This window comes from Balaenoptera musculus, chromosome 15 (genome assembly GCF_009873245.2).
Source record: "Balaenoptera musculus isolate JJ_BM4_2016_0621 chromosome 15, mBalMus1.pri.v3, whole genome shotgun sequence".
Lineage (NCBI taxonomy): Eukaryota > Metazoa > Chordata > Mammalia > Artiodactyla > Balaenopteridae > Balaenoptera > Balaenoptera musculus.
In genome coordinates, this window is record NC_045799.1 from 42799750 (window position 1) to 42824835 (window position 25086).

The following is a 25086-nucleotide window of genomic DNA, read 5'->3' on the forward strand; positions in this document are numbered from 1 at the left end:
GACTCTCTGAAGGTTCAGATGATGGTTAGCATTTTTTAGTAATAAAGTGTTTTTAAATTAAGGTATGTACATTTTTTTAGACATAATCCTACTGCACTTAACATACAGTATAATGTAATACTACAGTATAAACATAATTTTTAAATGCACTGGGAAACCAAACACTTCGCATGACTCTCTCTATTGTGTATCTGCTCTATCACAGTGGTCTGGAACCCGGCCCGCCACATCCCCGGGGCCTGCCTGAAATTGACGTTGCTCTCTGTTAACGGAGGAAGAAGCTCACTTCTTTCAACTGCGTTCACTGCAAGTTCCCCAAGACTGTGCAACTTCACAAGCTATTTAAGGCTCTACAGCAACTGCCAAGTGAGTAAATGGTCTATGAAAAAGCGACACCACTGAGACCAAAGACTGGAGAGGAAGTCAGCCTTGCAACAAAGCAAACTTTTGAAAGATGGAAAGGCCCAATAAAACAAACCAGCAGAGACAAACACAGTAAATAACCATCAGCTAAAACACAGCCAAATCACCAGCAACATAAATATTGCCAACCACTATATGTATAAAACTTTCACGCTCAAGGTCAGCAAGAAAAAAAAAAGGATAAAACAATGTGTAAAGCCCCAGAAAGTGAGAGAGAAGAGAGAAAAGTGGGGCTAGCAGGGCACTGTATCCACGGGCAACGCAATCTTTCCTCCCAGGACCCGTAGTGAGGACATGACCTCACCTGACGGTGCAGGTCTTACCAAGAGTATCTCCAGCTACGACCAGGCTCTGTTTCTGAAGCCCCTTTTACATTGGTATGAATTAAGGAGAAGAACTGAATTCACTTAGTTCACATGTATTACATGGCTATTAAGTTCCAGGTGCTATGCTGGGAACTGAGTGAACAGATTAGATCCTGTGCCTGTTTCCTGGAAGCTGACAGAAATCTAGAGGGAAGCTAACCTCAGTACAGCGAAGGACGCACCTGGTTACTGATGTTTTCTTACTCTCTCCCCGGTGTGATGTATTTATCCTTCCGGTTGAAGGAAGGGAGAGAGGGAGGGAAGGAGGGAAGAAATAGGAAGGGAGAGCCTAAGGAAGAAATAGGGAAGGGGTTGGAGGGAGGAAGGAAAATGAAACTACTTTCTTTTCCTACAACTGTTGTCTTTTGGTAAGAAGTCCTCACCAGTACTGTATCTTGGTGCTTTCAGCTTTCTGCATCGCAATCCCGGAACTCCTCATGCGGAATATAGTTCCTTCCGGCTTTACATTCCGAAACCCCATCCCTACTCTAAACCTGAAGGAGCGGGAAGGCTGGAGCGAACCGCACACAGCACGGAGCTCTGCACGGGACAAATGAGGTGCCTGATGAACCCCGGGTGATGATGAGGATGCCCAGGACAGGCTTCCAGAGAGAGCCACTGTTAGCAGGATTGCCTAGACTCCAGCTGCTGTGAATACAGCTTAGAGCTGCATCCAGGAGGGTGTGTTCGTATCAACACAGTCTATGAGTCAAGAGGATCCCTTTCCAGTTTGCAAGGAAAGGGAAACTCTCATGTGGTATTGGTGGGAGATAAATAGTGGCGATACGTACAACCATCCTATAGAACAGTTTGTGAACATCTATCAAGAGCCTTAACGCTATCAATATATACACCCTCTGGCCTGGTAATCCCATTCTACTTTTTCTCACCTGAGGAAGTAATACTCACGGATAAGCACAAAGATTTAGCTACAAATGTGTTCACCCCAACTGCCTGCCATAGTTCAAAGCTAGACAACAAAACGCCTACCAACAGAAGGTAAGTAAGGTATGGCATATCCATACAATGGAATCTCACATGGATGTTAAAATGATGTAGGTTAATACATATGAAGGGGAAAGATATATAAGTGCATAAAACTGTTACAAGCCCAGTGTGAACCCATCCTGGTAAAAGAACACATATAAATGTATATAAGTATAAATGTATATATGTAAATGTATGTACATATACATGTGCACACACAGAGATGGCTAGATGGTGGGACAGAGGTATAGACTAGAATATAGAGCAACATGTTCACTGCCGTAGTTTCTTCTTTTTTGCTTGTTTGTGATTTCTAAATTTTCCATAATGATTAACACATGAAAATTAAAAGTTAGGTTAAAAATAACCATCACTCATCCGTCCTTATCCCCTGATTGTTGATGACTTCAGACAGTCCTCAGAGTCAGGGGCCTTGCACTGAGCCCTGAGTTGGCCCTGACGCCCATCAACCCCATCAGCGCTACATTCCATAAAGCTCCTTGGACGGCTTGCCAAAGAGAGGTTTGATTTTTGACTTCAGATATTTTTGGCCCAACCGCATTTGAAACCCAGGCATTTCTCCTCTTCAGAATTTCTTCAAATGCAGTATATCCATTTAAACAGGCTCGCCACTGGTTAGTGCTTAAAGGAGGATAACGCACAAATGAAATTTTCTCCCTTTATTTTTAAGACTGAAATGAACTTGGAATGTATATAATTTTGCTCAGAGCACTTTCAAAAAGCTGTGAAAGCTCCAGCTTTCTGCCAAGTTAGCCGCCTGTTTGCAGCCTCAGAGCAAGACAGAGGATGCCTGAGGAGTGGGCTTGGTTTCTTCTTAAAGACACTGGGCCATGAGGAGGAATGTTTCCCCTGCAGCAAAACTGTTTCCTGGCAAAGACCCTGGCTGGGCGCTTCTCCAAAGCGGAGCTGACTCCCAAAGGAAGTCACCAGGCTGCTTTGCCTCCTCCAAAAATTCTCTGGCACTAAGTACCACGCATGTGTGCCTACAAATCCTGGTTTCCAGAAAGCCTACGATGTGGGCCAGCAGTGAGTTCCTAAACTACCTTAGAAACGATACATCCAACATGATGTGCCCAGTGGGGCTGATAAAATGTTCCTGGGTAGCAAAGACTTCACTTTTAAAAAGTCCAAATCTTACTATGATTCAGAGCATGGGTTTTTTTTTTTTTTTAATTAGTTATTTATTTTTTTTTTTTTTTATTTTTGGCTGTGTTGGGTCTTCGTTTCTGTGCGAGGGCTTCCTCTAGTTGTGGCAAGTGGGGGCCACTCTTCATCGCGGTGTGCGGGCCTCTCACTGTTGCGGCCCCTCTTGTTGCGGAGCACAGGCTCCAGATGCGCAGGCTCAGTAGTTGTGGCTCACGGGCCCAGTTGCTCCGCGGCATGTGGGATCTTCCCAGACCAGGGCTCGAACCCGTGTCCCCTGCATTGGCAGGCAGATTCTCAACCACTGCGCCACCAGGGAAGCCCAGAGCATGGGTTTTTTCGGAGAAAAATTCTCTTTGGAGAATTACTAGGTTGCCTGTTGAGACCGACTGCTTTGAAGATAAGTTGGATCTTACTGGATACAGTAATTTGCAAACCTGATGTAATTCTTTCAGAGAGCTTTGCTCTAAGAGGAACTGAGTACTAAGTAGCATAGATTTTTAATCTGCTGCAAAAAAACATACTCAGGTCTATAGGATACCAAGGAAACCAAGAGATGTGAATGTGCAACAGTCAAGAAAGCCACAAAACGTGCATGAAGTACATCTGTGTGTGTGAAAGCCTCACAGAGATAAGGCCCAGCTAGTCTGGAGATGCTAAACAGCGCGTAAGGACCCCCCTGAAGCACGAGGCACCTGGACACCAAGGAGCTGACACATCTCCCGCGCTGAGAGCATTTCGGCTGCAAACCTACATCTTGGTGAACGTCCGTGAAGTGCCCACTGTGTGTGAGATGCTGGAGGTTCAAAGAGGAGCAGGGCACGGCCCCGCCCTCAGGAAGCCTAGCGGGGAAGCAGGCACCAGGATCGACTAAAGGAATCGGGAAAAAGCTATGATGATAAAGGTGTGCACCAAACACCTGCCAGAGGACGAAGAGGAAGCACTTCGCTCAAACTGGACATGCACAGAGTGCTTCTGAGGAGACAGTTCCTACACTCACCTTGAAAGATGAAGAGGACTGCCCACGGGAAGAAGAGTGGGAGGGTTCTGTGGACAGTCTTACAGATGGATTTGGCCTGGAGAGAGGTGTGAAAGACGTTCTGTCCACTTAAACCGAAGCCTGAAGATCAAGGTGGAAAGTGGCAGAAGATAATGGTGGGAGATAAATGGGTGCTTATGTCAGGGCCTGGAGGGCATCCCAGAGGCACTGAGGGCCGGACCACTTGCTGGGAAGAGGAGGGGCTCCTGCAGGAAGAAGGGGTCACCACGAAGGGCTAAGGGGGTGCGGTGAGCCCCACCCTTCGGCTCAAGGCCGGACAGGTTCCAGGGGCAGGTCCACGAGTCCCCCCTGTGTCGCCTCGTAGAGGAAACCAGGAATCGTGTGCAGGGTCACGAGAGCCCTGATGGCTCCAGGGCATCAGGGGCTCCTCACGGACGGACCATGTCGGCCACTTAAAGAGGAAAATCCCTCTTGCTCATTCCCCCACACTGATGCGCAGCAAGATTCTCAGAGTGAACTTGCTCGAGGTGTGGGTGGGCACAGGAAGAGGGAGAGAGCTGGGCAGACAGAGTGCCTGGGTGGAGCCAATTCAGGGAGAAAAATTATTTTCTCCAGGGATACTGTGGGCCGTGACTTCTATTAAGTAACTGGAAAGCTGGCTGGTGCTTAAGGGAAAGGAGCAGCTGACACTAAAGGAGAGTCCCGGCCTCTTAACAAAGACGTGTTCATGAGGGTTGTTTTTTTTTTTTAAATAAATAAATATATTTATTTGTTTGTTTATTTTTGGCTGCGTTGGGTCTTCGTTGCTGCACGCGGGCTTTCTCTAGTTGCAGTGAGCGGGGGCTACTCTTCTTTGCGGTGCGCGAGCTTCTCATTGTGGTCGCTTCTCTTGTTGCGGAGCACAGGCTCTAGGCGCGCAGGCTTCAGTAGTTGTGGCACGTGGGCTCAGTAGTTGTGGCTCGAGGGCTCTAGGGCGCAGTCTCAGTAGTTGTGGCGCACGGACTTAGCTGCTCCACGGCATTGGGGATCTTCCCGGACCAGGGCTGGAACCCATGTCCCCTGCATTGGCAGGCAGATTCTTAACCGCTGCACCACCGAGGAAGTCCCTTCACGAGGGTTTAATAAGAGAGAAACAAAGAAGAAGAGAGGAGGTTTGGGGCAGGGGAGGGGCCGGTGCTGGGGGGCAGCTAACATTTATTAAGCCAATACTTGGCGTCAGGGATTCATTAAGAAGGCCAAAAGCCAGTTCGCCTAAGAGGGAGAAAGTTTTAAAAGCAGGAGAACGCTGATCCCAAACTGGTCCTAAGAGAGGTAAATACGGGGTGAGGGACCCCATACTCTGCACTGTCACCAGGGCTGGGCCACCTGCTGAAGCCTGTGAGACCCATCGCAGGGTAGGTGGATACAGACCCCCTACGGTGAGGAGCGGGGCGCTGCGGCCAGGGGCCTGGGTGGAGCTGCACAGCTGCCCTCACTCAGAGTCAACCCAGAGGAGTCCAGGCGTCACGGGCAAAGACAAGGCTCCCGGCTCCCCGCTTTCCGCCAGGCTTTACCACAGTCTTCCCTGTACACTGAATCACGCTCCAAGGGGACTGAGCCCCAGCACAGGCTGGCCAAACAAGGGCCCTCACCCAGCAGCTGAGTGGATGCGGAAAGAGCAGGAGGACTTGTCAACGGGGGACCCGCGTTCACCCTGCGCCTGTGACAGGCTGCAGAGGCCCCCGCGCTCCCCACGGGGCGCCTGGCGGCTGAGCCTGTGCTCACGTGCAGTCACTCCCAGGAGGCAGTTCGCGGCCCGGGGCCCGGTTTTTCAAGGCCGTGCTCAGGATCCTCCCTGCCTCTCGACAAGCTGGCCCTCCTCCCGTATCTGTATTTCAGCTGGAGAGCATGCGACACCGAACCGATTATTTAAGCCAGAAAATGGATGTCACCAGCTTGTCCTTCTTCCCCTCCCACATCCCACTGTCCATTCGGGCCTCATCACTTCCCGCCCTGGGCGCCTGTGCAACCCACCCCTGCCTCTAGCTTCCTTCCACCGCTGCCTCAGTTCAGGCCTCACCTCCACGTCCTTCTCACAGCTCCCTCGGCACCCTCACTGTTCCCTCTCGGGGCAAATATGATCACATCTCTCCTTGGCTAGAAACACCTCCTGAAGCCCTACCCCATGGACTGGGCATGGAGATACAGGCGAATGGCGGGTTGAACTGAACTTGGCAGGGCTTGAGGGAGGTCATCAGGAAATGGATCCTTGTCAGATGGACACTCATCAGTTATTTACTAAACTTACTGGGGGAGCTGAATTTCAGATCTTCCATCTTTCTATATTTCCAAACACAAAATGAGCATTTTCCAGATTGGAAATTCTTAAGAAAATGGAAAGAAAACTAAGAGTGAAGAAAAACCACAGTGAGGTACCACGTCACACCCATTAGGGCGGCCACTATCAAAAACAAAACAAAAGAAAAGAAAAAACTAACAAGAAAAAAAACCAGAAAGTAACACATATTGGTGAGGATGTGGAGGAACTGGAACCCTCGAGCACTGTTAGTAGGAATGTTACATGGTTGCACCTAAGATAGAAAACAGTGTGGCAGTTTCTCAAAAAAATTAAAAACATAATTACCATATGATCCAACAATCCCACTTCTGGGTATATACCCAAAAGAACTGAAAGCAAGGGCTCAAAACAGATATTTGTGCACCCGTGTTCAGAGCAGCATTATTCACAATTGCCATATACATGCATTGGAATGTTATGCAACTTTAAAGAGGAAGAAACTCTGATACTTGCTACAACATGGATGAACTCTGAAGGCATTATGCTAAGTGAAAAAAGCCAGTCACAAAAAGATAAATAATGTATGAATCCACTTATATGAGGTACCCAGAGTAGTCAAATTCAGAGACAGAAAATAGAATGGCGGTTGCCAGGGGTGAGGGGGAGGGGGTTGGGATATTACTGCTTAATGGGCGCAGAGTTTCAGTTTTATAGGAAAAAAGTTCTGGAGGTTAGCTGCAACTATGTGAACACACTTAACACTACTGTACGCCTAAAAATGGTTAAGATGGCAAATTTCATGTTAAGTGTATCTTAGCACAATTTAAAAAAAAGAGTGAAGAAATGAGTTAGCAAATGCTTATGAGTATAGAGAAAATAATTCTCTGTTGTATTTTGGTCTGTACATTTCATTCATAATCATACATTCTAAACACACTAACCAGAACTTATAAAAACGTTCCATGTACACAGGTGCTGTGAATGTGCCAGCAGAACCTGAGATGCCATCTCTCCTGCTCCATCCTCCCAAACCCCAAAGTGCATTTCCTCAAAGAATAGACATCTGTTGATCAAAGCAAACTACTCACGCCCAGGCACGGCTTTCAGAGCACCCCCCAGTCAGGCCCCAACCTGCGGAATCCTCTTATCTCTTCCTAAGCTCAGCATGACTCTGGCCAGCACTCACCTTGTTTGCTCATAAAATGTTCCTTCCCAAAACACCTCTCCAGGGGAAAACCTCTTCCTGCAAACATCTCAGGGCCCAGTACAGAATCTAGTTTTTTTTGTGAATCTTGAACAGAATTGTCAAGTAGAACAGAAGGGAGTGATTTGGGGTTCCTACCTGGCGGGAATCCAGGGCTAAATCTCTGATTAGTGTTCTGTCCGCTTTGTTCTCAGAGATAAGGCATCTTAATAGACTTCTAACGTCTTCATATCCTCAACTACGGAGAAGAAAGTGCTAGACCAGGGACTTAGGAGGGTTACTACTTAAGGCTCCTCACAGCCCTGCTATGCCCTCCACACCACCCTCCTCTTGCCATGGGCCCCAGCTATTTACTACAGGCTGCGCATTGCTATGGCAATGAGAGTTCACAGAAGAGGGGGAGAACTGGGGAGGATGTTACATAGGGGACAAGGCCTGGTCTCCATAAGCGTTGAGGACAAGTGGGTTCCCGTTATTTAGGCTTATGGCACAGATCCCATGATGCTGGCTGGAGGTGATCTCAACGTCAAGAAAGATTCTTTCTGAAAGTCTCTGGTTTTCTAAATCACCCAACACATTACAAGGCATGGACACCGGAAGAGAATCCCTTCCAAGCACGTCAATTTGCACCACTCCCTTCCCATTGGCCCTCCCAGGTCACAGGCTACTAATCCTGAATCATATAACTTCCATGACTTCACGCTAAGTGGGTTCACACCCATGTGTCTGTTTTCTTAGGCAGAGAGAACACGGCACCTGACACTTATGGACTCTCCTCGCCCTCAATAAATACGCGCTGCCCTGTTGAAGCATCTCAGCCCTACGTTTCCATCTTGAGAGACTAACACACTCTGTGTGCAGGCGGCTTATTAGATTTAAGTAACAACTATTCAGCTAGTGTCCAAGCAGTGAACATACTTCTTTCAACGTTCTTCCCATTTATCGCGTGGTGCTTAATTTAGGCTAAGGATATTCACACCTGTAACATCAAAAAAGGTAAAAACAGCCCAGCTTAGCTTTAATCCCGCTTTGTTTTGCCGAGTTGCTGGAGCACAGAACTTTACAAGGTGTCTGCTTCCCATTAATCAGAGGCAGTAACTTTTCTCCAATTATGTTTTAATTCATGGGTAATCATTCTCTATAGCAGGTGGCAAGTTGGGGGCGGGGCCTGGAGTCGGGGGAATGAAGGTATGATGAAGTATTAAGTCATCTGAATTTGAATTTGTACAAATGAGCATTGCAAGGGTGGTAGATACGAAATGTGTCTGCTAATTGAAGCCAGAGGAACAGGATGCATCACGGCAACATCCAACCCATCCAGAACCATCTCCCAGCCGACCGCAGAGTGTTTCTCATTGAACTCTCTGACTACCTTGGCCTAAGTCTTCACTTCGTCATGAGGCCCTCTTCCCACCTTTTGCCTGAGGATCCTGAACATGAACTCGAGGCTATTCAACCAACTGCAGTGTCATTTGGAAACCAACTCGTGCACAGAAACACATTCCTTTTCACGATGTGCCATTTCCCACCATTTAGAACACCCATGCCCAGAGGAACTAGTGAAAAACCTTTTCCCCCCAAAGGACACATGTGTCTTACTAAAATTTCATTCTTAATCTGTTTGCTAAACGTTCATCAAGCATGTTACGTGAATGACACTCTAGAATACAGAAATCAGTAAGATGAGCCTCTGACCTCGAAAACCTTCCAACCTAATAGGAAAGATACACAGACTGAACCCTCACCCCCACCGCCAGCCCAGGCTGCTCACCCCTGCCTCCCGCACCTCAGGAGCAGGTGTATCACCTGCCCAACTGTTTAAACCCGGAGCCTGGGAACCGCCCTTGATTCCACGATGCTCCGTCACTATGGTGACCACCCAGACCCAAGCCACTGGTACCTCCCACCGGGACTAAGGAAGTAGCTTCCTAAATGGTCTCTCACTTCTATGCTACATTCTCCAAATGACACACAGCCTAATATTTGTAGTAAATTTATCTTCACGTTCCTCTACTGCTTAAAGACCTCAAATGGTTAGAAAACAGTCGGGCCTCCAAAGCCCCACGTCAGCTGCCCCCCCGCCGCCAGCCCTCCCTCCCCTCATCCTGTGTCGTGATTATAACTAAGTTAAAGGATGTCCATACACAGCAAGGGCTGGAAAGGAACCTGGAAAATGACTACGGCTGATTTGATAAGGAGGCCTGACTGCAGAAGTTTTATTCTATTTAACTGACTTCTTTTTTTAATTAATGACTTTAATGGGGTCGACACGACAAACACCACAACAGTGACAACCCCAGGGGAGGCAACGCCGCAGTCCACTCACCCTGGGTTGTACAGCATGACGGCAGAGAGGTTCTCGCAGGACTTGGACAGGTCGGTCATGGACAAGCTGAGGGAGGACAGAAGGCCACTCTAAGAGCAGACACAGGGCAGAGCGGTTACCTCGGCAGCAAGAGAAGGCCGTGCTCTGTGCTCCCCGCTCTCCACTGGGGAGAGGCAAGGAGGGGCTCACGCCCCCCCCCATCAGCCTGCACACAACCGGTCTCTCTAAGGATGCACGTCAGGGGTCAGGCCAGGGATCCGTCTGGAACCCAAGCCCCACGCTAAGGCCAGCAGGGCCCCAGGGCGCTCGGATGGGAACTGCACAGCCCTGTGGATCTCCCTGACCCGGCTGCTGCATTCAAGTGGAGGGAAGGGGTGACGGCATCTGTGCCAACCCTGTCCCCTGGCAGGAGCAGCCCTCACACTTGCTGAGTGACGAAGAGGGAGGCAGAGAGGTGAAGGGGGACCAAGAGAGCAACAGCCCAACCTGTTCTGCTTCCACGGAAAGTTACCAGCAAACCTGTTTCCTTCCCTGCACCTCTGTCCTGAAAAGGGCCCTCTAGGGCGACTCTGGGCTGGAACAGACAAGAGGTTTCACAGGCTGGAACTGGCAGCCCTGGAGAAGGCTGGGGTTTGCGGTTTTCTCGTTATTCCGCATTTAAGGCACTGGCAACTCTGGGCAGCCCCGGCAAAAGCAGGCTGAGATGCGGGGCTGCATAACTCAGGGTGAAGGGCCACACGTCCGGGTCAGCGGTCAGGGCTACAGCCCCAGCTCCCCGCTTGCTGGCCACGGGACAGGCCAGCCTCAGTTTCTCATCTCGATCATCTGTGATGTGGGTGTAATAACAGCCTCTGTGCACGTAAACTGGTACATGTGGAGGTTCTGCACAGTGCCTGGCTCACAGAAAACTCAGCTGTGACTTCATTCTCTTCCTCGGTCTAAGGTCAACACGGTGCCCTAGACAGATTTCTCTCCCTTCCATTTCTTCCCGTCTCTTTCTGGTCCTCTGCCCACCTCCCTCATCCAGCACTTCAAGTGCCCTCTGGTCATCCCCATCCACGCTGAAGTCTCTTCCAATCGTCCTAAGCTCACCCCCTCTCTGCTTCACACCCTAATCAAAAATCCAATTTACTGCGAATGAAAATAAAAAGTGAGCCAACTTTTGGATGAAAGTGATTCTGATATGGGGGTTAACTCTTAAAACAGATGCTCTTGAGTGGAAGGCACGCTCCACTTAATGTGAAACGATGCCCACCTCCTTTCAGGGGATGCAGGGCTCAACAGGAGGGTCGAGAAGCAGTGTCTCTCCTCCTGCTCGGGATCTGACTTGCTAGCCTATTTCACTAGGGAGCCATCCGCTGGGAAACAAACCCTCTAGAATCAATCCAGGCTATGGGTTGATTTGTGCTCCAGGAAGTTAAACTGCTGGAACCAGAGTGGAGACCCCCCTCTTCCCCCACCCCAGCCCCTCCCAGAGCGGAGTTGGCTACAGGAGATTCCATGCTGCTCACCTTCCTCTTCTCCCTGAGCCTGGCAGCCTCCTTCGGATGGTTAAAGCGAAACATATTGGTTCTTCCCAAGAGTATCACGGCACCTAAGAACACACAGAAACAGCAATGAGCTTACAGTGAGCAACCTGGTTAGCTGGTGACATTCTAACATGGAATCCTGCAGCTGAGATGTGATTTCCAGCGTACTACACAACAATAGAGTTAAGGGGAGGCTTTCGTCGCAAAAGTCTGCTTACATAAGCCAACTCTAAACCTTCAAATGCTTTTATTTTTAGAGCCGAGTGTCACAATACTCACGTTACCCAGGGCAGAAGTGAGGGATCTAAGCATTACAATATCGTAAGAGATTTAAAACTCAGTATACAGATAATTAGACTTTTGATTGTTGAAAAGAAAAACAGAAATCAGTTAACCAAAGAGATGTTAGAATATCAAGCAAAGCACATGGTCACCAATTTAGGAAATGTTTATTAATGCCGATAAAGTAGAAACCTCAAAGGACAGTGCTTTCAAATGAAAACATGGTGAAACTGCCAGAGTAATAGGTTTTTAGTAATAGGTCACTATTACTAAAAACTCCCTCGGAATTCGAAAAGAATAGGAAAGAAAATGCGCAGATGCAGTGACTATTTCCACGTAAAAACACTGCTTCTTGTGAAAACCCTGTTTAGATGGCTACACCGGACACACAAGAACAGCTCCTTTGGACTGACTAGGGTCCTGCTTGTTCAGAAAAGGATTGTACAAGGAGCAGAAGAATTCAGTGTAAATGCCCAAGGGTAACAAAATCATTAGGTGGGGAGGCAAATTTCAGCTTGATTAAGCAAACAGATGCGTTCTAAGATAGGAGCTGTCCAAAACTGGCATGGATGTCACAGAAGGCAGTGAGCTCCCTGTCCCTGGAGGCATTTAGGAGATTCACTATCTTTTCTGGTCCCATTCGCACCTGAGAGTCAACCAAGCCTCAAAACAAACCACCATCCCCCCCCCTGCCGCAAACCCCATGTTCAATCTTTGTCCTGAAAAAGAATGCAACTTATTTGTGAAGATAAGACATTCATCTAGAAGTCAACCATGACGGATCAAAGTGACGAGTTCAGGGTGCAGGAGGTGGCACCAAGGACCTAAGCTGGGTCTCACAGGACAAGAGAGATGCTCCACGTGAGGGTGACAAGGGGAGGGGCTGAGCCCGAGACAGGAGATGGACCTCCTGGGCCTGGAGAAAGGAGAGAGTCAAGTCCAGCCAAGATGCAGGCGATGTGAAACAGCAGCAGGAACCCATATTGGACAGATGAGGGAGAGAGAGACCATGAAGAACTAGCAGCCAGGATAAAGAATCTGCAACAAAGGTCAGAGAAAAAAATCAGCTCATGGATGTGTTTTGTGTGTCCCGCGCAGATGTAAAAAACAAAATCCTTCACTGTCAACAGTTAAAAATCTGTAGTTTTCACATAAAAGTCTGAGTTTCTGGCTTCCCTTCAAAAATTAGAAGATGTGGTATCAGTAGATCTGTGCTGTCACTGGGCTACTGCTGGCTGCCTCCTCTGGACAGGGCACGTGACCTCTAGTTGGGTACCAGCTGCACCTGGACCCTGCAGGTAATAGCAATACCCCACATGGCCACTCTGGAGCTTCAGACCAGCACATCCACCTGCCTATGTGACATACTGTCACAGATTCTCAAAGGAGCTTCAAATTCAATATGGTTAGAACCTAACGGGTTTAGTCATAACCACAGCGAGCAACCGAAGGGTTGGTTCTGGTGGCTGTCGTTTTTTAACAGAAATGGAGTCAACGTGAGAAGCAGCACACGGTTCTGGGAGACTCAGAAGGGCAGCAGTGGATATTATCCACCTACAATCTGCTTATCCCCCTCACATAAAATTGGGTTTGTATAATATTTCCCAATTATGGAAAGGCACCATTACCACAATGAAGAAAGGTGTTTCCCATATGCCTTTTATGACTGGGACTCAAAACTGTGTGCCATACAAAAGTCAAAAGTTAAGTAGCCATGTCCAGGATATATGTGTATTTAATGCTCTTAAAATGACATTAGAGATTAACAAGGCAATCTCATCTGAGGTATTATATCTAATCCAATTCTTTTTTTTTTTTTCTGTTAATCAAATGCCCAGCCACACAAGTTGAAAATTGCTAAAATATGTTAATGGAAAAATAGGATAGTATTTCAGAGACATATTTCATATCATGTTAAATCACTGAAAAAAATCTTGCCACCCATGTATTTGCATGAAATACACATAAAAATCCCTTCGAGGAGTTATGAAAGAAAACAAAACTACCCATGACCATTCCTTCTTTCCATCCAAATAATGTGTATAAACCACCTGGCACACAAAAGGGGCTCTGTTAAGGCTGGTGCCTTCACTTTCCTCTATCGTATTCCTTTATGGACAAACCTACTGGCTTAAAAGATGTGCTTCATTTTTTTTTTTTTTTACATGCTGCTGCTGTGTGTCCATTCACTCAACAGATACTGAATGAACACTTACCGCGCTATGATAAGAACTGGAGGTGGGGATGCAGAGGTGAACGAGTGGGACACACACCTTGTCCTTATGGAACTTGTAAACAAGCAGGAGGGAGAGGTCACTAACCAAACAATTCCACAAATAAACGCAAAGCTGCAACTGAAGGAGAGTTACCCTGCCCCCGGCTCACGAGCATGCGAGAAGGGGGCTGGCTGCAGGGGAGGTTAGGGAACGATGCCGTGAAGGAGGTGGTGCTTAAGACAAGCTCTTGCGGGGGGAGAGGGGGGCATATCCAACAGACTGTGACAGGAAAAAGTGATGATGATGATGATGGTGATGGTGAGTGATGGGAGACACGGCAGAGGAAACCAGGAGCACCGCACAAGGTGAAGCTGGAGAGAGAGGGGAGGACGGACCATGTAGAGTTGCTCAGGATACAGTAAAGCATCTTGTACTTCACGCAGGGGCAACAGCAAGACCCTGAAGGGCTTTGCGCAACAGCAGCATCACACAATTAGACGTGAGTTTCAGGAAGATCATTTTTTCTACTGTTTGAAGAATGTACCAGAGGGCAAGAAGAAATGTAGATAAACAAGGGAAGAGATTACTGCAGTGGTCCAGGTCAAACATGATGGCGGCTCAGAACTGGAAGGGAGGGGTAAGAGGTCAATAAACAGATCCAGAAGATACTTGGGAGATAAGATCACCAGGACTCATGATGGGCTAGATAGGGGGACCAGGGAGGTGAAGAAGATGCTCCCGGGCTTTGCTGTAACTAGTTGGATGGGGAGCTGTTCACACTGATTGAGGACACTGGAAAAGAACCAAAATCAGGTTGGGGGAGAAATCCTGAGTTTGGTTTTACACGTAATGAATGTGAGATGCCTTTTGCGGATAGAAATATGGGCCTGAAGCTCCAGAAGAAACGCCTAGGAGATCTCTCAATCCATCTGTCCATCTACCACCCGACCCACTTTCCTACCTACTTTACTCTCAATTACATATATATGCATAATTTTTGATAATTTGGTGCTCTGTGATGAGAAGCTATGGTGCTGAAATAAAGCATATTTTGTTTAAGATGTTCTCCTGATGTTGGCAAGTATATTTTTGAAAGAACGCCTGGTTTTTATCAAGTATATTCTGTTAAATGATCAAAATGAAATATAGAAAGTTGGAGGATTAAGAATTGCTTATTAATCCTGATGGTAATTAAAAAAAAATTTATAGATGAACTATATATCTCAAAATATACAGAGAGACAGACAAACACATATATATGTGTACATATCTACCTAAGATCCATGTGCATATACACATATACACACACATCTCTACAGATATAAGGTAGAGATGTATACACATATATGTGCATATACGTGTGTGTGCATGAGAATGTGGTATCTCTCTATATATATCTGAGAGTCATCTCTAATAAAGGAAGCCACAGGTGTGGGAAAGAGGAGAGAACAGAGAGGTGGGAGAAAAGAGGGCCCACCCAACACTGGGCACCTTGAGGAGCTTGGCTTTTAATGGCCCAAGGAGAGGAAGATGAACCTGCAAAGGAAACAGAGAAGGACCCTCAGATGGGGAGAAGGAAAACCTCAGAAGCCCAGGGAAAGCACAGTTGAGGTCTCCTGAGTGTGGACAACTCATTCAAGAAGTTTGTGTACTCTGCTGTACACCTGATACTAACGCAATATTGTGAGTCAACTACACTTCAATAAAAAACAGAAGAAGTAAAAGAAGTCTGTTTATGAAGAGAAAGACAGAGTTGATAGTAGCTGGAGCCAGGAGTTGACATACCCTATGGGATATTTTGTGATATTTTTGTTTAAAGGACACTTGTGAGTATATTTAAAAAGCAAAAAGCTGAAGGGGAAAAGGCAATGAATGAATGAATGAGAGTGAGCGACGGTACACGGCCTTCAGAAGAGACCCAGCTCATGTGTCCTGCCTGACAGGGTAACCCCTCCAGGGCTCAGCTCCCTCACCGAGTCTTCAACGCTTCCTTCCAGATCTTAAATTCTCCTTAACTATGAGCGACTCCTTGATCTGAGGTTAATGTGATTAATCACAGCATATGGACTTTCTGTGATGCACTTAATTTGTCATTTTTAGAGTATATCTAAACCTCCTTGAAATATATGATGGCATCTTTGAGATCACTTGAGAGCCTGTTAAATACTTGAGGACAGACAAATTCCAGACGATCTTAGAAGGGGATGGAGGGGAAACGACATTATAAAAAGGTAGACAAAGACACTTGGTAACAACAAAAAAAAGCTTTACTTAAGTCTCTGTGAATGAAACCACTGATTTTCTATTTTAATATTTCAGGCACACTGAAAAAAATTAAACATGTAAAGATTTCTAGTGATTTCTAAGGAGTGTAGGGATAATAATCATTAATATCACTATTAATTACAGTCCTCAAATTTTATGCGAGATTTTCGAATTCTGCTACTGCACAAATAAAAATCAACTGTTTTAAATTAAATGTTGTCATATGAATATTTCTGAGGTAATGATGTTCGAATTATCTCATTCTGAGTTACCATTAACATGAACATATAAAACAACTGTATTCCCAAAAGGGTATGGTGCAATGTAATATGAGCTTACAGGCCAAAAACCAGGAGGCATTTAGAAATTCTGCTTCAGGGCTCCACATTCTGAAGTTAATCATACTTTAGAAAGGCCCTCCTCTACGCCCCACCACACACACACACACACAGGATATATAACGCATTGCTCCCCTCTCCCTAAGCACCACGAGTCTCCTACCTTCATCAACTCCTTCTCTTTACGGCCCACCCCCAAGCCTCCCCGGGCTATAAAAACACTGTGCTGTCCTTCACCTCTGCGACCACATTACTGATCTGCTGAAGGGTGAGCACATCCCACAGAAAATCCACGCCACCAGTCTGGGATCTGGGAGCCGTACAAACCTGCCAAGACTCAGCGGCCAAGGCAACTTGGTCTCCTGCTACTCCTGCCCCCCACCTCACCCACTTTCCAGCCTTTAGATAATTCTGTATCTAAGTCACTTTCTTCCATGGACCATTATGACAAACACATTCATTCATTTTGGAACTCGGCTTTGGGTAAATCTCTCCTTTCCCATCAGTCTGAGGCCACGCTGGGGGAGAAGTTTTGGTTCTGCCCGAGATGGGACAGCATCCCCCCCTCCCCGCCTCTCCCTCTGAATGCAGCTACACCTGACAGCCTGGACAGAACACATGCAGCAGCTACTTGAAGGGTCTGAAAACCAACAGAAGCAGGTGGATTGAAAGAGACCAGGACCTAAAGCACCACAGACCGATGATGAATTTACCATTGTTTTCCTCCAGTGTCCCCAGCTTCATCTGGGAAGAAACCCAAAAGTTGACGTTCGTGTAAAAGAGAGAACTCCAGGAGAAGCTTCTAGTTTTGGTTCCAGGAGGAGGGAGAGGGTCCCATAGCAGCAATAGTGGCAGCAGCAGGGGGCCCACAGATGCCTAAATCTGGGAGGCAGGAGAAAATCTCTCTCCAATCCCAGGAGCTGTGGACCCAGGAGGGTGGGTAGACACCAGTTGTTCTCCTCTCTGTCCTCTCACTGCTCGGCCCAGACATGGGCACAAGCGCAGGAAGAACATGAAAGAGTAGTATAAATAAAGCTCCAGACGTCTAGCTGGAGAGCAGAAAAAGAAAGACCCAAGGAACCAGAAAGTACTTGAGAGATGGTGTAGAGGGAGAAGTTCAGGGAGGCAACCTCATGGAATTGTGTATGAATTCCTGGGCCACCCCCAACGGTGCACACATGGAGCTGACCCCCAGCAGCACACGGAGACTTTCAGAGTTAAACTAAGAGCCAGACCACTGCTCAGCTCCCAGGCTGGCCGCTGGATGGCACACACATGGGACAGACTGGAATAGCACCACAAAGGCCTGGAAAACTGAATGGGCCTTGGAACTAGAATCACGACCCACATACTGATTCTCACTTATGGTCTAAATCCGACCAGGTCAACTGCCTGCTAAAACAAACAGGCAAAAATCAACATTTCCAATGGAACTGAAACAAGACCCTCAGTCTAAACAAGACCCTCAGTCTTACAATATAATATAAAAATGTCCAAAATGCAATTCAATATTACTCAGCATATAAAGAACTGGAAAAAAAATCTCAACTTGCATAGCAAAACACAAACAACAGATGTTAATGCTGAGATCACAGAGATGTTGTACTTATTTGATAAAGACTTCGAATCAGCTATTATAAAATTGTTCAAACAATTTATCCTATAGGATGCCCTGAAAAATGTGTGTGAGGGGGTGGGGTGGGGTCAGGGGAGAATGCCTAGATGAAAAAAGATAAGCAAAAATGTTAATAATTATTGAAACTGGGTGATGGGTACATGGAGGTTAATTATAATATTCTATATTTTGTATATGTTTGAAATTTTCCATAATAAAAAACTTTTAGTTTTCTATATCAGATGACTTAGAAATAAAAATGATGGGCCCTTAAAAAAAAAAAAAAAAAAAGAGGTCAAACATGGGTGAACACTCTTGAAAAATAAGAAGTTTCAACAAAGAAATAAAGTATACAAAAAAGAATCAAATATTACAACTGAAAACACAGTAATCAAAATTTTAAAAACTCATTGGATGGGCACAATAGCAGAATGCACATGACAGAGAAAAAAAAATCAGTGAATGTGAAGACAGATCAGCTGAAATGAGCTCATCTGAAAAGCGAAGAGGAAAAAAGTTTACAGAAAGATAAAAATAAGTAATTAGAGCCTCAGAGCTCTGTGGGACAGTACTAAAATATTAAACGTTCATGTAAGCAGAGTGTCAGAAAGAGAGGAGAAAGAGTATAGTGCAGAAAAACAATTTTTAAACAAATAATGGCTGAGAACTTCCCAAATCTGGAGAAAGATAGAAACATACAGATTCAAGAAGCCCGTTAAACACCAAACAGGTGAACTCCAAGATATCCACGCCAAGACACACTGTAAAGTCACCCTATGGGGATGTTGAGCTAAAAATGAAACTTAAAAAGGAGTGAGAGATCATGAAAAATAGATGCAATGATTCAAACAGGAGATGAAAGGGGTTTAAAGAGACTGACAAATGGTTGTCTCCTGTGCCAAAGTCTGGGGCAAGAATTTGTGGTTAGCCTTGGTCCTCATACTGACATGTTCTGATACAGGTGCATCAGAATCACCTGCAGGATTTATTTAAAAAAAAAAAAAAACCAAAAACTAGATTGCTGGGCCCACCCCCAGATTTTCTGATTTGGCGGGTCAAGGATGGGGCTTGGCAATTTGCATTTTTGAAAGTCCCCCAGGTAATGCTGACGTTGCTGACCTGAGGACACACTAAGAACCACTGGCCTTGGGTACAGTCTTTAAGAACAGTTAGGGCTCTGACACTCAGCAGTCTCTGCTGAATGAATCATCCATGCGCAAGTGACAGGTGTCAGCTTTGCAGGTCTCAAATTTGAGGAAGAAATCTAATGAGTGCTTAAGGGCAAGGGCAGGTAAGTTAAATGGGAAGTTAGACACCACTATCTGCTGGCTTTTTGTAAAATGTGAAAGGGCTCTTCTGTTCACTAGACATCTTGGCTAAACTGTTGGAAAATCTATTTCTGTTTCTAGTTCCACTAAAATTCTTTTTTTAATTTGTCACTGAACAACTCATAGCAGCCCTTCAGCAGATGAAAATTTTATCAAAGGCTCCTCAGCTCCACTCCCCAGACAATCACCTGTTCCCTCTAAGTGCTTGAATAGATGCAAATATATTTTGGCACTCAAGCACGACACATTCAAATGCACCTAAGTGTAAATTCCCCAGATGGAGTTTCTGCAGCACTTCTAACAGGAGAGATGAGCATTCAATGGCTCTGACAAACCAGCAAGACCAAAGGAGTCCACTGATTTTGAATTTCCTTAAAACATTAATTACATTTAGCAACTATCAGCTTTAAAATAACATATTAGAGTAAAAAGAAAAAATAATAATTAAAATAAGGGAAAATAGTTCATAGCAATTATAGGGCAAAGGTTGAAATACAGTTTTAGTGATAACGCATTTGATTTTTTTTACATTTCATATTAAATATATGAAAAAAAGAAAAATCTAGGGTCTGAGACTCTGCCAAAAACAGTTCAAGGCCTACAGACCAGACACCACGGTCAATGCATACTTTCTTCTTGGGGAAAGGCCTCTTCTTTCTATGGAATCATTCTATGGCATCATGGGAGTGAGGGAAACTATGCTTCAGAGAACACACCCACTGAAAAACAAGGTTAGATGCAATGCTGCAAATCCTATGCACTGTTCCTGGAAGAACCCAAAAAAGAGGAGAAAAGCTTCAGGTGCCAGGCTTTAGACAACTTACATTACAGATGTCAGCGCATTTATTTCTCACAGTATTAGCAAATGCTTTTCTTTTTAGTGACTTTACCAGATGAAAACATTCCTGTAATTTAAGGCAGAGGAAGTGCTATTTATGCAATCTGAAAGAAATTAAAGCAGTTAACTGATACAGGTAAAAAATTTCCCCTGCGGTGGTGACAATCTGCTAAACACAGATAAATCTCCTATTAGTTGACATTCACAAGTGATATATAAGTGACTTTTATAAGGGAGTGGTAATTACTACACGTGCTTTTTAATGGCACAGCCTAACTAACACATTTCCAAATGAACACTAATTTACTAATGAAAAGAGACATTTAAATACCAAGTAGCAGCAATATTCTGGAGAAAGGCAGCGAAAAGAGAGGAAACTGCTGGTGAGCCAAGAATCCAGTCAAATATGGAGTTAACATGGTTAGATCATGTTATATTATAATATCTACATTCTCTGTTCTTGATACCTATACTTAAAAATGGTTTCATGGGTAAAAGCCAAGGCAGCTTTTGGAGTATGAACATGCTGCTGTTTTTTATCTTGTTTCCCTATTATTATTATGGGTTTTTTTTTATTATGTTTTAATAAAGTGCATATACCTTTTTTTTTGGTTTAGTCTTTTTTTTTTCTTTAAAAAATAAAATCTTACAGATACAGTTTAACATCTTCCTGTTTCCCTGCCTGATCAAGCCCTTCCCCACTTCTTCTCCAAAGGTTAACACTATTCCAAAGTAGGCATGTGTCTATATCATCCAGCAATCCCACTCCTGGGCATATACCCAGACAAAACCATAATTCAAAAAGATACATGCACCCCAGTGTTCATAGCAGCACTATTTACAGTAGCCAAGACATGGAAACAACCTAAATGTCCACTGACAGATGAATGGATAAAGAAGATGTGGTATATATATACAATGGGATACTACTTAGCCATAAAAAGGAATGAAACAATGCCATTTGCAGCTACATGGATGGACCTAGAGAAAGACAAATACCATATGATATCACTTAATACGTGGAATCTAAAATATGACACAAATGAACATATCTACAAAAAAAAAAGAAGACTCACAGAGATAGAGAACAGACTTGTGGTTGCCAAAGGGGAGGGAGGATGGGAAAGGGAAGGACTGGGGAGGATGGGATTAGCAGATGCAAACTATTACACATAGGATAAACAACAAGGTCCAACTGTATAGCAAAGGGAACTATATTCAATATCCTGTGATAAACCACAATGGAAAAGAATGTGAAAAAGAAATATACATGTATAACTGAGTCACTTTGTTGTACAGCAGAAATTAAATACAACATTATAAATCAACTATACTTCAATAAATTTTTTTTAAAGTAGGTATGTGTAAGTCCCTTTCACATCTTTTTATTTTTGCTACATATTTTCGTAACCACAAACAATATATCATATTGTTCTGTGTTTAAAAAAAACTTGCTCCAGTTCTCATTTTAGTAATCCTCAAAACTCAAGACAATTTAAGTGGAGAATTCTAAGCCTTAATTTTTGAAGAACTGTACACGTTTTTCCCTTGATGGGATCTTCCAGTCTTAAAGTGTGTAGATTTAAAAAAAAAAAAAGTTCCCATCTTGCTCCTCTCACGTAATGCCTTGGAACACAGAGTCGGCTTACATTTCACTGCCCTATGACCTGCTATGACATTTATAAAATAAGTGCACTGTGTTTTAATGCTATAGCATTTTTCTGCCAATTTCATTGACAGTGACACTGAGAAAGCTGTTGAGCAGCACAGCAGAATTCCAGAGGAACTCGAGCCCATCCGGTCTGAAAGCCATGGCACCAGGGTAATGAAACAATTAAGAGCGCCCTGCAGGGAAAGATAATTCTGACAATTAACCTTGAGTGACAATTAGGACTACCACTTTCTTAGGACAAATCATATCTTCAATAGGAAGATCAAAAGTTCAGTTCCAGCCATCACTAATTTGAATAGGCATATTTTCCAAATGGACTTTAAAAGTTTAAGATAAAAAACCACTTAATAGAGAGCCTCCCATCAAGCCTCTTAGATAGCCTCAACCACCAGAGGGCAGACAACAGAAGCAAGAAAAACTACGATCCTGCAGCCTGTGGACCAAAAACCACAGTTACAGAAAGATAGAGAAGATGAAAAGGCAGAGGGCTATGCACCAGATGAAGGAACAAGAAAAAACCCCAGAAAAACAACTAAATGAAGTGGAGATAGGCAACCTTCCAGAAAAAGAATTCAGAATAATGATAGTGAAGATGATCCAGGACCTCGGAATAAGAATGGAGGCAAAGATTGAGAAGATGCAAGAAATGATTAACAAAGACCTAGAAGAATTAAAGAACAAACAAACAGAGATCACCAATACAATAACTGAAATGAAAACTACACTAGAAGGAATCAATAGCAGAATAACTGAGGCAGAAGAACGGATAAGTGACCTGGAAGACAGAATGGTGGAATTCACTGCTGCAGAACAGACTAAAGAAAAAGAATGAAAAGAAATGAAGACAGCCTAAGAGACCTCTGGGACAACATTAAACGCAACAACATTCGCATTATAGGGGTCCCAGAAGGAGAAGAGAGAGAGAAAGGACCAGAGAAAATATTTGAAGAGATTATAGTCGAAAACTTCCCTAACATGGGAAAGGAAATAGCCACCCAAGTCCAGGAAGCGCAGAGAGTCCCATACAGAATAAACCCAAGGAGAAACACGCCGAGACACATAGTAATCAAAGTGGCAAAAATTAAAGACAAAGAAAATTATTGAAAGCAGCAAGGGAAAAACGACAAATAACATACAAAGGAACTCCCATAAGGTTAACAGCTGATTTCTCAGCAGAAACTCTGCAAGCCAGAAGGGAGTGGCATGATATACTTAAAGTGATGAAAGGGAAGAACCTACAACCAAGATTACTCTACCCGGCAAGGATCTCATTTAGATTTGATGGAGAAATCAAAAGCTTTGCAGACAAGCAAAAGCTAAGAGAATTCAGCACCACCAAACCAGCTCTACAACAAATGCTAAAGGAACTTCTCTAAGTGGGAAACACAAGAGAAGAAAAGGACCTACAAAGACAAACCCAAAACAATTAAGAAAATGGTCATAGGAACATACATATCGGTAATTACCTTAAACGTGAATGGATTAAATGCCCCAACCAAAAGACATAGACTGGCTGAATGGATACAAAAACAAGACCCATATATATGCTGTCTACAAGAGACCCACTTTAGACCTAGGGACACATACAGACTGAAAGTGAGGGGATGGAAAAAGATATTCCATGCAAATGGAAATCAAAAGAAAGCTGGAGTAGCTATACTCATATCAGATAAAATAGACTTTAAAATAAAGAATGTTACAAGAGACAAGGAAGGACACTACATAATGATCCAGGGATCAATCCAAGAAGAAGATATAACAATTATAAATATATATGCACCCAACATAGGAGCACCTCAATACATAAGGCAACTGCTAACAGCTATAAAAGAGGAAATCGACAGTAACACAATAATAGTGGGGGACTTTAACACCTCACTTACACCAATGGACAGATCATCCAAAATGAAAATAAATAAGGAAACAGAAGCTTTAAATGACACAATAGACCAGATAGATTTAATTGATATATATAGGACATTCCATCCAAAAACAGCAGATTACACGTTCTTCTCAAGTGCGCACGGAACATTCTCCAGGATAGATCACATCTTGGGTCACAAATCAAGCCTCAGTAAATTTAAGAAAATTGAAATCATATCAAGCATCTTTTCTGACCACAACGCTATGAGATTAGAAATGAATTACAGGGAAAAAAACGTAAAAAGGACAAACACATGGAGGCTAAACAATACGTTACTAAATAACCAAGAGATCACTGAAGAAATCAAAGAGGAAATCAAAAAATACCTAGAGACAAATGACAATGAAAACACGACGACCCAAAACCTATGGGATGCAGCAAAAGCGGTTCTAAGAGGGAAGTTTATAGCTATACAAGCCTACCTAAAGAAACAAGAAAAATCTCAAGTAAACAATCTAACCTTACACCTAAAGAAACTAGAGAAAGAAGAACAAACAAAACCCAAAGTTAGCAGAAGGAAAGAAATCATAAAGATCAGAGCAGAAATAAATGAAATAGAAACAAAGAAAACAATAGCAAAGATCAATAAAACTAAAAGTTGGTTCTTTGAGAAGATAAACAAAATTGATAAGCCATTAGCCAGACTCATCAAGAAAAAGAGGGAGAGGACTCAAATCAATAAAATCAGAAATGAAAAAGGAGAAGTTACAACAGACACCACAGAAATACAAAGCATCCTAAGAGACTACTACAAGCAACTTTATGCCAATAAAATGGACAACCTGGAAGAATGGACAAATTCTTAGAAAGGTATAACCTTCCCAGACTGAATCAGGAAGAAACAGAAATATGAACAGACCAATCACAAGTAATGAAATTGAAACTGTGATTAAAAATCTTCCAACAAACAAAAGTCCAGGACCAGATGGCTTCACAGGTGAATTCTATCAAACATTTAGAGAAGAGCTAACACCCATCCTTCTCAAACTCTTCCAAAAAATTGCAGAGGAAGGAACACTCCCAAACTCATTCTATGAGGCCACCATCACCCTGATACCAAAACCAGACAAAGACACTACAAAAAAAGAAAATTACAGACCAATATCACTGATGAATATAGATGCAAAAATCCTCAACAAAATACTAGCAAACAGAATCCAGCAACACATTAAAAGGATCATACACCACGATCAAGTGGGATTTATCCCAGGGATGCAAGGATTCTTCAATATACGCAAATCAATCAATGTGATACACCATATTAACAAATTGAAGAATAAAAACCATATGATCATCTCAATAGATGCAGAAAAAGCTTTTGACAAAATTCAA

At 44.1% G+C, this 25086-nt stretch overlaps 1 protein-coding gene across 4 annotated transcripts in view; it reads right to left on the reverse strand.

The window, feature by feature from the left end:
* The window catches only part of KIF16B (kinesin family member 16B), a 289942-nt gene that overhangs the window by 110838 nt on the left and 154018 nt on the right, over positions 1 to 25086 (reverse strand). For all 4 annotated transcript variants that reach the window (XM_036827060.1, XM_036827058.1, XM_036827059.1 and 1 more), the window contains exons 16-17: positions 11259 to 11341; positions 9748 to 9836 (exon numbers count right to left, since the gene is read on the reverse strand). In XM_036827060.1, the coding sequence (XP_036682955.1) occupies positions 9748 to 9836; positions 11259 to 11341 (172 nt within the window). The remainder of the gene's footprint in view (positions 1 to 9747; positions 9837 to 11258; positions 11342 to 25086) is intronic.